The sequence below is a fragment of the Equus caballus genome, chromosome 12 (genome assembly GCF_041296265.1).
Source record: "Equus caballus isolate H_3958 breed thoroughbred chromosome 12, TB-T2T, whole genome shotgun sequence".
Taxonomy (NCBI): Eukaryota; Metazoa; Chordata; class Mammalia; order Perissodactyla; family Equidae; genus Equus; species Equus caballus.
The window spans coordinates 11,946,174-11,958,328 of record NC_091695.1 but is presented as its reverse complement, the minus strand read 5'-3'; the positions used below and the strand labels follow the sequence as shown (position 1 = coordinate 11,958,328).

Sequence of the window (12,155 nt, the reverse complement as noted above, 5' to 3'; positions counted from 1 at the left end):
GGAGAGGCACGGCTCAGGCTGGGCTCCTGCCCCAGCCTCCCTGATGCCTGTGTACCCAGCCTCGTCCCTGCTCCTTCCAGCTCTCAGCCCATCCCGGGAGGCGGCTCCTTGGCAAGGCTGCAGAGAGGGCCTGCCCTGCCAGGGGGTCAGGATCGGTGTCAGAGGTGCCAAAGAGACACCGAGGGGGTGCCCAGGGGGCAGGGTGCCTGCACCCCTGGGAAGCCACCTCCCAGCCTGGGGATTTGTATGGCAGAGGCCCGCGTGACCTTGTGGCTGACATTCCTCAGTGGCCACGTGGCCCCAACTGGCAGGGACAGCTGCGGACAGGGGCCGAACCAGCTTTGTTCCCAGGGTGGCGCCCGCTCTCCATCCAGGCCCTGCTCGGCTCCTGCCCAGAGCTGCTATCCTTGGCGGGGCTCAGTGGGCCGCTGGCACCGTGGGTCCCCCCGCTATGAGTGCCTAGAGACACGGAGCCACCAGGGTCTCTCTGTGTGGGGTGCAGGGCTCGAAGGATGGGGCAGGACCAGACAAAGCAGCAGATCGAGAAGGGGCTCCAGCTGTACCAGTCTAACCAGACAGAGAAGGCGCTGCAGGTGTGGATAAAGGTGCTGGAGAAGAGCTCGGACCTCGTGGGGCGCTTTCGCGTGCTGGGCTGCCTGGTCACGGCCCACTCGGAGATGGGCCGCTACAAGGAGATGCTGAAGGTGGGGACACCCGGTGGCAGACACGGGAGCGTGGGGCCAGGCTGGATTTCTCCCAGGCTTCGCGGCCCCCCTCCCGCCTCCTGAGGCTCCGATGTGTCTCCCAAGCTGGGGGCCAGGGACTCTGAGTCCACATCTGAGGCCTTGGGTCCTAGATGCTGGGTCTTGGCTTCGGATTTGGGCCTGTGGCCTTGAGCTTCAGTGCCTGAGGCTCTGAGACTGAGGTCCTCACAGAGTTCGGAGGGGCTCAAGGCCGGCTCTCGGAGTCTAGGTTCCAGCCTTCCTTTTGGGGGTTCCGAGTCTGAGCCTGGGGTGCGCCAGCTCCAGATTTAAGGCTGGGGGTAGGTGGATGATGGAGACAGCAGATCTAGGCTCGGGGTGGACAGGTGAGCGATGGGTCCGAGCCTGGGAGATGGACGGAAGCTCCCAGCTGAAGCTTCTAGTCTATGGATGGGGAGGAGAGGATGCATTTGAGGCTGGAGGTGGAAGCTCAGGGTCTGAGGCCCAGATGGAGGGTTGGAGGCTCGGATCCGAGGCTCAGAGTGCAGGCTGACAGCCACCCGCTCCCCACCCCGGTGGGCAGTTTGCTGTAGTGCAGATCGACACGGCCCGGGAGCTGGAGGACGCCAACTTCCTCCTGGAGAGCTATCTGAACCTGGCACGCAGCAACGAGAAGCTGTGCGAGTTCCACAAGACCATCTCCTACTGCAAGACCTGCCTCGGCCTGCCTGGCACCAGGGCGGGTGCCCAGCTCGGAGGCCAGGTCAGCCTGAGCATGGGCAATGCCTTCCTGGGCCTCAGCCTCTTCCAGAAGGCCCTGGAGAGCTTCGAGAAAGCCCTGCGCTATGCCCACAACAACGACGACACCATGCTCGAGTGCCGCGTCTGCTGCAGCCTGGGCAGCTTCTATGCCCAGGTCAAGGTGGGCCCGGGCCCCAGGGGCGGGGGTGGAGGGCTCAGCTCCCCGAGAGCCTCTCTCGAGCCACCCTCCCTGTTGTGTTACTTCGTTCAGTCCTCCATTCAGGCAGGGACGAGGCGGACAAGAGTCTGAGAGGGAAAAGACGAATTAGCCAGGAAGGGCAGAGCCAGAATTCAAACCTTGATCTGTCTGATTTCCTAGGGGAATAGGAGGCTCCTGTGTGAGGACAGGCAGTGAACCTGCACTGCCGTGGGTTTGCTGTGTGATCTTGGACACCTCACCTGTCCTCTCTGAACCTTGCTAGGTATATCTATAAAATGAGGGAGAATAGGACCCACCTTACAGCATGGTTGAAAGGATTCAGTCATCCTCTATTTATTGAGCATCTACTAGATCCCAGGCACTGTTGGCCTGGGGTGCAATCAGTGAAAACAATAGCAAAGTCCCTGGCCTCAGAAGGCTTGCATTCTACTTGGGGGAGAATGACAAATAAACACAATCAGTAAGTCACTTATAGAGCGTGCTAGAAAGTGCTTAGGAGAAAGGGAAGCAATTAAAGAGGGTGGGAGGTGCTGAGGATAGGGTGTTGCAATTTCAAACAGGGTGGTCGGAAGGCCTCCTACAGGTGACGTCCGAGGACTTGAAGGAGATGGGAAGGTGAGCCATGCAGAAATCTAACAAAAGAGCAAAAAAGAGGGAACAGCTAAAACAAAGCTCTGCCCTGGGGGGAGCATAGCTGGCACGTTCCAAGAAGGATGGAGGCCAGCATGGCTGCAGCAGGTGCGTGAGAAGAGGTGGGGGGGATCAGAGAGGTAGGGGGAGGGGGGAAGGCAGACTGTGAACGAACGGATGGGGCCAGTGACCGCAGGCCTCTGGTCCTGAGCACCCGTTCTCTTTCCCCCTAGGTATCCAGGCTGCGCTTGGCCCATGGGGGATGTTAATGCCTGGCACATAGTAGATGCTTAATAAATCCTGGGGCCAATGAGTGTGTTGATGCTGATGGATCAGGGCTGGGGTGTGAGGAAGTGAGTCCTCCGGGATGACACTGAGGATTATTTTTCAGCAACTAGATGTATGGAGAAGACGTTAGTGAGATGCAATAGGACTGGAGAGGGGTAGGGGCGTTTTAAAACCTTTTTTATTTTTATAAAGAAAATTAACCATCAGGAAAGTAGAGAGAATAATCTAATGAATCCCCATATCCCCCCCACTTAGATTTAACCATTCTTAATATTTTGCTATATTTGACTTAAATATTTTTAACTGGAGTGTTGTGATGTAAAATTATAGACATCAGGATATTTTACCCCAAAGTAAATTAGTATGCAACTCTGGGAGAACAAAAAAAGGGGACATTTTCTTATATAAGGACACTTTCTTACATAATCGCAACATGAGCAATTATCTCTTAAATTTCTCTACTTACCCTGAAAATATGCCTTTACCCTCTGCTTGTTTGAATTGGAACACAAACAAGAGTCACACATTGCAGTGGTTATTATGTCTCTTAAGTCCCTCTCAATAGAAAATCCCTACCCTGCTCTTTATTTTCCATGATTTATTGAAGAAGCCACAGTAATTGCCTTCTAGAATGTTCCGTCGCATTGTCTCACTGCTTCCTCGAGGAATCACGTAACTTGTTCCTTTATCTCCTTTACTTCCTATGAGCTGGAACTTAAATAATGACTTGGTAAGACTGAGGTTACACATTTTTGGGAAGAATACTGTATAAGTGATGCTGTGTTCTTCATATGACGTCATATCAGATAGTTGAGGGAGGGGCAACCTGGTGCCTCCGTCTTAGGGTTTGCATTTTTCCTTTCACTACCAGCAGGTTAATTTGTATGGGGACACTTTGGCACCCTGTGAATCTGCAGTTCTGCAACGTTTTCTCTTAGGGTTTCAGCATCCGTGGTGTTTGTGGCCTAAATCAATTCTTTTGTTTCAATTCTAATGAAATGGCGATTTCCACTTTCTAGCATTCCTTCTACAATTATCAACTTGGATTTTTCTATAAGGAAGAACTTTCCCTCATCAGCTGGGGCCAGTTGCTTATTCTGAAACACAGGTCCTAAAAGAAAGGCAGAATAAATATTTTCTCCTTCCCTTAATTACCCCTTTTCAGAAGAAGGCGTTGATGTAATAACTGCCTTCAGTGGCCACACTGGTTTGTTTTGCCTTCTCTTTTTGGAGTATCATTATGAAATCGTGGATTTTTTTTATATTTAGTGTTTTTCAGTTAATCGCAATCATTCTTCGTTTTGATGCTTATATTATCTTCACTTTAGCCCGTGAAATTCCCTTTGATATGGTTCCTGTGTCCTTTTCTTTTTGATTTTTTTTTTTAAAGATTTTATTTTTCCTTTTTCTCCCCAAAGCCCCCGGTACATAGTTGTATATTCTTCGTTGTGGGTCCTTCTAGTTGTGGCATGTGGGACGCTGCCTCAGCGTGGTTTGATGAGCAGTGCCATGTCTGCACCCAGGATTCGAACCAACGAAACACTGGGCCGCCTGCAGCGGAGCGCGCAAACTTAACCACTCGGCCACGGGGCCAGCCCCATTTCTTATTAATTTTTAATTTATTTTTATTTATTTCTTTAGGAAGATCAGCCCTGAGCTAACATCTGCTACCAATCCTCCTCTTTTTGCTGAGGAAGACTGGCCCTGAGCTAACATCCGTGCCCATCTTCCTCTGCTTTATATGTGGGACGCCTACCACAGCATGGCATGCCAAGCAGTGCCATGTCCGCACCCAGGATCTGAACCTGCGAACCCCAGGCTGCCAAAGCGGAATGTGCGCACTTAACTGATGAGCCACCGGGCGGGCTTCCTGTGTCCTTTTGACAAGACTTCATTTAGTCCTTGAAAACTTTCTTGTTTTCTGGCACAATAAACTCTCCCAGGGTCACTTTGTATATTCCCTGCCCCAGACCTAGAATCAGCCATTTCTCCGGGTTCTTTATAGTGGGAAACGGTATTTAAAGACCAAATGCTGTGGGCCGGCCCCTGGTGGCCGAGTGGTTAAGTTCTCGCGCTCCACTTCCGGCGGTCCAGGGTTCGGATCCTGGGCGCTGACATGGCACCGCTGGTTAGGCCATGTTGAGGCAGCGTCCCACATCCCACAGCTAGAAGGACCCACAATTAAAATATACAACTATGTACTAGGGGGCTTTGGGGGAAAAAAAAAAAGCAGGAAAAAAAAAAGATTGGCAACATTTGTTAGCTCAGGTGCCAATCTTTAAAAAAAAATAAAAAATAAAAAAATAAAGACCAAATGCCAGCTCTCAGGGTGCTCATGGCCACTGGGTTGTCATTGCTTCTTTTTTCTTTTATTTTTTTATTTTTAAGATTGGCACCTGTGCTAACATCTGTTGCCAATCTTTTTTTGTTGTTGTTGTTCTTCTTCTCCTCAAAGCCCCCTGGTACATAGCTGTATATTTTTAGTTGTGGGTCCTTCTACTTGTGGCATGTGGGATGCCGCCTCAGCATGGCTTGACCACTCGGCCATGGGGCCAGCCCCTGTCATTGCTTCCAAATCTTTTCAGTTACCAGGACAACTGAAGTTTCTATTGCTATTTCCAATTCAAATAGAATGTGTCTGGATTTTCCTTAATTTATTTTAAACCTGATTCTCTTTTCTCTTAGACTGAAAATCTTGGTTTCTAACAACATAATTAAATATTTACTTTATCCTACAAAATAAAATACTTTCAAAAGACAACACCAATATTTCTCAAAGAGACTTCTGAAGGAAGTTTAAGATATTTTTGCCATTCTTTGTCTTTATAATATATTCCACTATGGATAAACTGTCCAAGTATATGCTCTAGGGTCATTTGAAATAATTTTTTTTCTGTGTGATTATATGAACACAATATATTATATTATATATAATATGTATTATATATAATATAATACATTGAATAATATTATATTAATTTACATTATATTATAATATTACATATAACAATATAGTATAATATAACATAGTTTATTATAATATATAATAACTAATTACAATATAATATTAATATAATGATATGCAGTTAGGGTCACTTATTTCGTTTTTTTTTTTTTAAGATTTTATTTTTCCTTTTTCTCCCCAAAGCCCGCTGGTGCACAGTTGTATATTTTTGGTTGTGGGTCCTTCTAGTTGTGGCATGTGGGACACCACCTTAGCATGGCTTGATGAGCAGTGCCATGTCTGTGCCCAGAATTTGAACTGGCGAAACCCTGGGCCACAGAAGTGGAGCGTGTGAACTTAACCACTTGGCCATGGGGCCGGCCCACCATTTTCTATTTTTAAAGTTTTTAAATTTTAATTTAATTTTTTAAACCTGTAAAATGTTTACACAGCTTCAAATTAAAAAATACATAACAAATGGGCCAGCCTGGTGGCACAGTGGTTAAGTTCGCACACTCTGCTTTGGCGGCCTAGGGTTCGAGAGTTCAGATCCTGGGTGTGAATCTACACACCGCTCATCAAGCCATGCTGTGGCAGCATCCCACATTCAAAAATAGAGGTGTTAGCTCAGAGCCAATCTTCCTCACCAAAAAAAAAAAAATTACATAACAAAGTATGTTACAAACCATGTTTTCTGGGGTTACTGAGAGTTCTCTTTTGCTCATATTAGCTCAGGGATGTTTGTTAGATATGAAGTGGAAGATCAGATAGGTTTTCCATGAGAAAGAACAGAGAAATGGGACTGTAGCTGAAGGGCGTATGCAATCTAAAGGTTTTTGATTTTTGTTTTTATTTTTTAAATGAGGTGAGAAATGTGGAGGGGACTGATTCAGGAGACAGAGACGGGGAATTGGGAATGGGGAGATTTGTTCAGAGCCCCCGTGGAGGGCTCACATTTGAGAGGAGCAGGGAGCCCTCCGCCAGAGTATCAGGGGGAGGTGGGGTGGGGACAGATCTGCGGGACCGATGGGTGAGATAGATAAAGAAGCTCCTCTCTGATCTTCTTCTGTCTCTGCAATGGCGTGGAAGACGAGGTCGTCGGCTCATCATGGGCAGGTAGAGAAGGCATTTGGAGGTTTGAGGAGATAGAAAGGCTGAGAGAATGATTTCATTGCCTCAGAGTCTGTCCTGATGTTCTGAGCTGACTGCACCGGCAATCAGTTCCTGAGCCTTCACTGAGCAGCTGTTGCTGGGGGCCAGGGGGCAAACTCTAGTTTGCGGGGTGCACTGACATCCTGCCTCTCTGTGTGTCTCTGAAGCTGAGGGGCCCCACTGGGACTGACTGAGAAGAGACGCCAGCTGTCTTGCTTTCTCATTCATTCATTCAACAGATATTTACTGTGTATCTACTAAGTGCCAGCACTGTACTAGGCTCTTGGGATACTCGGCAAACCAGATGAAAATCCCTGTGTCCACGGAGCCCACGCTGTTGCACTGGCTGTTCCCTCTGCCTGGATCACTCTCTCCCTGGATACCCAGAGGGGAACTGTGGGCCCCTGGCTGCTGGAGAAGGCAGGCCCTGGAGCCCTCGACTTAGGGGCAGCTTCTGCCACTCACAGTGCCCTCCCATCCCGCCCCCTCCCTGTGTCCCCTGCAGGACTACGAGAAAGCTCTCTTCTTCCCCTGCAAGGCCGCGGAGCTCGTCAATGACTACGGCAAAGGCTGGAGCCTCAAGTACCGGGCCATGAGCCAGTACCACATGGCCGTAGCCTATCGCCTGCTGGGCCACCTGGGCAGTGCCATGGAGTGTTGCGAGGTGGGGCAGCAGGGAAGGGGGCAGGTGGAAGGTGGCGGTGTGGGCCAGGCTCTGGGACCTGGGGCAGCAGGGGCTCCTCTTCCCAGTCAGCCCACTGAGCGCCCCAGGGCTTGCCCCGGCCCAGCCCCTCTATAGCTGAGCCTCTGACGGCTGCATCTGTTCTGCCCTCCCCACTGCACCAAACCTCACTCCCTTCCAGTCCATTCTCAGGGGAGGGGGCTTCCCTCTGCACCCCCTTGCACCATCTGTGGGGCACTTTAATAGGAAGAGAGCAACTCTCTGGAGTTCCACTGACCAGGGTTCAAATCCCAGCTTTGCCACATACGAGCCAGGCGACCTTGACCAAGTCACTTCTGCTCTCTGAGCTTCAGTTTCCACTTCATTGGGCACTGTGAGGCCTCAGTGCTTCAGTGCCTGGGGCCCAAGCACCATGAGAAGCGTATCGGGCTCTGAGGCTGTTGGTGATCCCAGGCCTGCCCGTCAGAGGGGCCCACTGGGGGAGGGCGCCCCAGTGGTGGGGGCAGACGAGTGGGCCTGCGTGACCGGCCTCCCTCGCAGGAGTCTATGAAGATTGCACTGCAGCACGGGGACCGGCCACTACAGGCCCTCTGCCTGCTCTGCTTTGCTGACATCCACCGGAGCCGTGGGGACCTGGAGGTGAGGTCACTGAGAGGCGGGGTGGGGGTGTGTGCAGGCCGGGCCCACCCTGACTCCACCCCCGACCTGGCTGTGCAGACGGCCTTCCCCAGGTACGACTCCGCCATGAGCATCATGACCGAGATCGGAAACCGCCTGGGGCAGGTGCAGGTGCTGCTGGGCGTGGCCAAATGCTGGGTGGCCAGGAAGGCACTGGACAAGGTGAGGGGGGCCCTTGCCTACAGCCCCAGCTCTCCCCAGGGCTCCCATGTGGGGCCTGGAGCTCAGCCAACAATCTGTGGGCGAGAACTCTGTCAGACCTTTGTCTAACATCAGCCTCACCCCAATCCCATGAGACCAGAACATTCCAAGTCATTTTCCAGGCTCAGAAAAGGCCCAGGACTTGCCCAGTCACACAGCTAGTAAAGGACCAGAGCTGGGGTTTGAACTCAGGATGCTCTAACTGCTTCCTGGGATTTCACAACACCCCGCGACACAAGAATAGTCTTCCCAGTCTGTATCTGAGTAAACTGAGGCAGGAGGTAACTTGCCCTCACAGCTCTTGTGACTGTGCCCCAGTCTCCCTGCTACCTTTACTCACAGGGCAGCTGCCCAGCCCCGTCACCCTCCCCAGACCCGCCCCCACCCCCCACCCCTTCCTTTCCTATGAGCCAAGGCCTCTATCAGACAGCTCTGCCCTGTGCTCGCCTTCCAGGCTCTGGATGCCATCGAGAGAGCCCAGGACCTGGCCGAGGAGGTGGGGAACAAGGTCAGACCTGATTCTGTCTTGTGAGTCTGGAGTCAAGACCCAAGGGTGGGGTCTTGGGTTGGGGAGACAGCCCCACTGGGCCCTCTCAGGCCCTGAGCCCTTCGTGATCTCCAGGAGCCGCCCCGGCCATCCCCAGCACACAGCTGCTTCTCTCCCACCCAGAGGGCACTTCGGAGGGCAGGGCAAGAGATCCATAGCTCAAAGGATATCAGAGTTCCTCAGGGGCTTCATGAATGCTCCCAACAGTGGCCTCCACTCCCTGAGAGCTGGGCACCACAGGGCTCTCCAGGGACCGCTTCCGGTCCTCAGTATCTCCCTACAAGGCGGGTCCAGGGAGCCCCACTTTGCAGATGACGAAAGCGAGGCTCAAAGAGGCACTCAAGGTCCCACACATGGAAACTGGTCTGTCTTAACTCCAAAGATATACACCTCTCCAAATTTAATAATCATATCCAAACTTTAAGTGTTGAAAATAGATTCAGTGTTTCTCAAAGTCTTCTGGAAGATATGCGTTTCTCTGGTATCAGGTGCACAGTCCAACTAAAATGCCAAACAGATGTGCCTTTGGCTGGATTCTAGCCACTTGGGTTCACCAAGTATCTTGGGCTGATCAGAAATGCTAAGCGGTTGTGTGCATTTAATTACCAAAAACAGGAAAGCAAATTAATTCTTAGGGAGTCAACACAGCAAGTTTGGTCAATAAAATTCCTCAAAATCGTGGGGTCCCCAGCTGGTTCTAGGGGTAAGGACCACTTGCCTCCCCCACCCCCTCATTCTGCATGGAGGGAAACCAAGGCCCAGAGAGGGCAGGATGTTTTTCCTAGGTCCACCAGCAAGGCAGGAACACGGCCAGCCCTGGACCCCATGTGTGCTGATTGCCCGGTGGCCCTGCGGAGACAGGAGGGAAGTGGGACAGCTGCTCACAGCACTGACTTGGTCTGTCCCCACGGGCCCAGCTGAGCCAGCTCAAGCTGCACTGCCTGAGCGAGAGCATCTACCGCAGCAAGGGGCTGCAGCGGGAGCTGCGTGCGCACGTCGTGCGCTTCCACGAGTGCGTGGAGGAGAGCGAGCTCTACTGCGGCCTGTGCGGCGAGTCCATAGGCGAGAGGAACAGCCGGCTGCAGGCCCTGCCCTGCTCCCACATCTTCCACCTCCGGTGAGGGGGCTCCCCGCGGCGGGCAGGGGGCACACGGGGCCTCTTGGGGGCACCCTAGGGCCCAATCACACAAGTCACGCTAACAGCAGACACTTGGCGCTTTGTGCGTCCCAAGCGCATCCTAAGGGCTTCCCATGTAGAGGAAGCCAGTCTTCTTCTTCTCCCCAAAGAGAGTTCAGAGAGGCCTCTCAAGGGTCTTGGGGTTCAGACGCCCAGGGCCAGGCCTGCCTCCATCCCCACCTCCTGACTCCCCGCCCAGGCTCTGCCCTGGAAGCCCCCTGGGCAGAGTGCGAGGGGCCAGCAGGGGCCTGACCCCCTCCCTTGATGCCTTCCCAGCCCCCACAGAGGGGAGGGGAGGGGAGGAGAGAGGGCCCAGGGGGGCAAGACGGGCTCTGTGAGTGGACAGGGCCCTTTGCCTCCTAAGGTGCCTGCAGAACAACGGGACACGGAGCTGCCCCAACTGCCGCCGCTCGTCCATGAAGCCTGGCTTTGTGTGACGCCCTCAGCAGTCTTGGGCTTCGGCCTCGCCTCCCTGCTCCTTCTCCACCGTCACCCTGGAGACCCCTGCCCTCCCTGCCTCGACGACCGTTTACTCCTGGGGCAGCTGCCAGGGACTCCCCGCTGGCACCCCTCGAGGCCCAGTTGCCCTCTCTCGCCTCTTCGTACTTTGCTCTTTATAGGAAAATAAACCGTTTGTACCTGGTCCCAATGATTCTGACTTTCCCTCCCAAGGTCTGAGGGTGGGGGGAGTGTGGGAGCAAGGCTCCTCGCGTGAGCTTCCTCAGACACACACGTCCCTCTGCACACATGTCTGAGTGTCTCCAGCTGCCCTTCCAGGTTCGTGGGGTGCCACAGTGAGCCAGAGACAAACATCCCCGCCTGTGAGGAGCTGCTGACGTGCAGGAGTGGGGAGAAGGATGCGATAAACAGTAAACGTGATAAACAAGCAACGTGGAAAGTTAGAAAGATGCGATGGACTGAATTGGTCCCCCAAATTCAGATGTTGGAGCCCTGGCCCCCCATGTAACTAAGTTAGGAGATGGGGCCCTTAGGGAGGTAATTAAGACTGAAGGAGGTCATTAGGGTGGGGCCCTCATCCGTTAGGACTGGTGTCCCTATAAGAAGAGGAAGAGACACCAGAGAGCTTTCTCTCTCTCTCCGCGCTGCACAGAGAACAGATTGTGTGAGGACACAGCAAGAGGGCAGCCACCCGCAAGCCGGGAAGAGAGGCCTCACCAGAAACCGAATTTTCTGGCACCTTGATCTTGGACTTCCCAGCCACCAGAACTGAGAGGAAATAAATTTCTGTTGTTTAAGCCCCCCAGACTATGGTATTTTTTATGGCAAAAACCAGCAGACTGACACAAAAGCGATAAGTGCTTTGGAACAATAAAGAATAGAGCAGCGTCCTTCTTCCTCATCTTCATCCCCTTCCCTTCTCTTCAGTCCTGAGACCATCAGGTGGGACAAAGCAGGACAGACATCCATGGGGAGGGTTGGCCTGCTGTGGGGTGTTGGAGCCCAAGCAGGTGGGATCTGTCCACACAGGGGAAGCCCCAGTGCGGGGAGGTAGGGGTTGCGTGGAGAGAGAAAGGCATCCTCAAATATGGGTTTCTCATCCTGGAGTGTCAGGGACCAAGTAGGGTGAGAAAGGAGTTCATATGAGGGTGAGGCTTGGTGCTGCGTGTTGGAGCCAAGCAAGGTGAGGAGGATATCCATGCAGATGAGCAGTCTGGGAGCTGGAACGTGAACAGGGCAAGGAGAGTGTCTATGCACAGGGCAGCCTGGTGCCGTGTGTCAGGGCCAGAGCAGGGTGCTGAGGACACCCTGGAGGAGAAAGGCCTAGCATGCGGAGGTGGGGCCTGAGCAAAGTGAGGCAGGCATCCACATGGTGGTGGTGGGCATGGCTCGGCCCAGTGCAGAGTGTCAGAGACCAAATCGAGCAAGGAGGGCAGCCTGGCATGGGTCTTTGGGCCTAAGCAGGATGAGGAGGTATGCAAGTTGGGGAAGGTCAGGTGTGTGGTGTCAGAGCTTGAGTAGAGTGAACAGGACATAGACGAACAAAGATGGAGTGAAGAAGGATCTGTGGGTGAGAGAGAGTGGCAATGAGAAATTGGTTTTGTAGAGAAGATTGAGCAAATGAGTAAATATGTGAAGGGTAATGGGAGCCAGGTCACTATTGAAGAAGAGAGTTACAAATAAGGACAGGGAGAAAATCAGAAGCGACTCCGGGGCCGGCCCAGTGGCGCAGCAG

The 12,155-nt window shown here is 52.7% G+C and overlaps 1 protein-coding gene across 1 annotated transcript; it reads left to right on the top strand.

Moving 5' to 3' along the window:
- The first annotated feature begins 285 nt into the window (after positions 1–285).
- RAPSN (receptor associated protein of the synapse) lies at positions 286–10,605 on the top strand. The gene is made up of 8 exons (XM_014729455.3): positions 286–704; positions 1,285–1,623; positions 7,182–7,340; positions 7,899–7,997; positions 8,076–8,198; positions 8,692–8,745; positions 9,702–9,901; positions 10,326–10,605. The coding sequence occupies exons 1-8, from the start codon at positions 513–515 to the stop codon at positions 10,396–10,398; spliced, it is 1,239 nt and encodes a 412-aa protein (XP_014584941.2). The 5' UTR covers positions 286–512; the 3' UTR covers positions 10,399–10,605.
- Positions 10,606–12,155: the final 1,550 nt, after the last annotated feature.